The sequence below is a fragment of the Penaeus japonicus genome, unplaced genomic scaffold (assembly GCF_977035675.1).
Source record: "Penaeus japonicus unplaced genomic scaffold, GWHDUDI00000001_assembly GWHDUDI00000034, whole genome shotgun sequence".
NCBI lineage: Eukaryota > Metazoa > Arthropoda > Malacostraca > Decapoda > Penaeidae > Penaeus > Penaeus japonicus.
In genome coordinates this window covers 8,331,919-8,334,418 of record NW_028234436.1, presented here as the reverse complement: position 1 = coordinate 8,334,418, position 2,500 = coordinate 8,331,919, and the positions used below count along the sequence as shown (strand labels likewise).

Genomic DNA, 2,500 nt, shown 5'->3' with positions numbered 1-2,500 from the left:
TGAGCAATGAAAGTCTCAGCATTTCAAGTCATTTAGAACCATATATACACACTATAAAAAACATCTCATAAATAACAGTCTCAGTTATTAGTATCGATTTTGGATCATTTTATTTTTTTGTTGTTGGTATTATTATTGTTTGTGCTATTGTTATTATCATTATTATTATTCTGTTACTCTTATTATTATTATTATTATTATTATTATTATTTCTATTATTACTATTTTTGTTATTCTTATCATCTCGTCCATTTCTAAAGAAAACATTGAATGACCCTCAAAGATGTAGAAATATGTCTTGAGCCTGGACTCAAAAGAATTGGTTATAGGAAACAGTTGTATATCATGAGCCTAATTTAGGATTTTTTTTTTTTTTTTTTTTTTTTCTGGCAGCACCTAAGATGCATGAGCAGCGTGAGTCCCAGCATCTCCACGGGGGTTTCCGAAGAGAGCAAACCTTTCTCATCAATACCAGGACCTCTGAGGCTGCCTATCATTGGTACTCTGTTGCCGTACAAACTTGGTTGGTACCTCAAAAGATTTGCTGTTCCTATTTAGCTCTTTGGGTGTGGCCATATTTGACCCAATGATGACATATTTATACTTTTTATGACAAGGATTGGCCATAAATCATATAGCACCTCTAGATACCATGAGAACAGAGACTTGTGCACTGTTCTGTTCATGGAGTTTTGTGGCTCTGATGGCCTAAACCTCATTTTTTTATGCATTTATTACAAACAAAAACAATATTCTGTTTACCCATAATCAAAGACAAGGGAAAAAACAATGTCCCTGTGCTTATAATTTTGATTATGAGTGATCAATCTTGATATTAATCAGGTGTAAGTCTAGTGCACTCAGATTATATCCCAGTGCTATTGTGTTAAAGTAATTAGAGCTATTGATAGGATGAATGTAATTGTATATTGAGAGAACGGGTGTTTCATTTATTTGTAGGATGAATATTGCTCTTCATTAGAAGGATACAATTGAGATACTGCCAAGGTAATGAAAAGTTATATTTAATATATAGAATCTTTTACTTCATATCAGTTTTGATTCTGTGTATGTGTTTAGTATGTGAAGATATATTTATATCTGTATAGATGGATATAGATAGATATTTATTTATGCCCATTTAGACAAGTACATATATTTTTCTTCATTATCATCCTGAACCATTCTCTTTGTTTTTAAGGTCTGAAGAAACTCCAAGACTACCATTACCATGTGTGTGACCTCTACCATCAGTATGGACCTCTTGTTAAAGAACACTTTGGGTCACAGGTCATTGTACATGTGTTTGACCCAGCTGATATTCGCACCGTGTATGAGAATGATGGCAAGACCCCATACATTCCACCTTTGCAGGAAACAACACAATTTTACCGTCAGGAGAAAGACATGTCGCTTGGCCTTGGTAACATGTGAGTTCAGAGTTTAGTCTTCTTTTCTTTTGGTTTCTGTGTTAATAGTAATGGATGTATTATTTTACAAAAGCTTGTAATATTGGGTAATATTGTTGTTGTTGTTGTTGTTTTATTATAGTCTTTTTTGTCATTACTATTTATAATCATGTTAAGAGTATTAATTATATATAATGACAAATGATGGAAATCATCCTTACAACAGCTACAGTTGTGTTTGAAATTGAAAACATAGATGGCACAATACTTTCCTAGCTCCAGCAGGAAAGAAAGCCTTGAAGGGTGCTCATCCATAGACTCTACTAAGTATTAGATGTCTCAGGAGACACTCTCCCACTGAAATAAAAGCCCAGGTATCACTGTTTCCCGTTTTCGGGCCCAACTCAAAAATGGATCCCCCATATCTAAATGGTTAAACCCACAAATGATTTGTTACCTGACCTCACATCTTTAACTTTTTCCTTGAATGATTGGGTAAAAAGTGTTCTTTCAATTTTTTTATCATTGTTGTTAACAAATATTGTGATGATAATAATATAGTAATAAATAGGATAATAATTATAAAAATTATAATAATAATGACAATGATGAAATTAAGTAAAAAGATGGTAAGGATAATGATGATCAAGGAAACATTAACCCATTGTAGAAGGGTGTAATGACATACATGACACAGGAGGTTTGGCCTGACGACAAGCGTCATGACGAACATGATGTTCAGGGATTTTGGATCACTGTGTTATTTTATTGTGCTATGAGTAATGAGTGTGTGATGATGACAATTGCAGTCTTAATTATTGCAATTGCAATAGTATTGAACAAAATGGGTTTCGCCTAACGTCCAAAACTTAGATGGCACCACTTTCTTTTAGCACCAGCAGGAGAGAGAGCCTTTAATGGCACCCATCCACGGTCTCTAGCAAGCACTATCTTTATAGAGCAATGGCACATACCAAGTTGCTGACCTCTTGCTCTAAAGTACCGACGATGAAGGATGTGCAGGCAGAATGAGAAGCAGAAGGTGGAATGTGCCCCTGTGCCAGTAGGGATGCCTTTTACAGTGGCCCTAA

General features: G+C 34.6%; 1 protein-coding gene across 1 annotated transcript in view; it reads left to right on the top strand.

Moving 5' to 3' along the window:
- Positions 1 to 2,500, top strand: part of LOC122260555 (putative cytochrome P450 CYP44) — a 31,431-nt gene that overhangs the window by 2,943 nt on the left and 25,988 nt on the right. The window contains exons 3-4 of the mRNA XM_086530998.1: positions 394 to 523; positions 1,202 to 1,430. Coding sequence (XP_086387124.1) covers positions 394 to 523; positions 1,202 to 1,430 — 359 coding nt within the window. The remainder of the gene's footprint in view (positions 1 to 393; positions 524 to 1,201; positions 1,431 to 2,500) is intronic.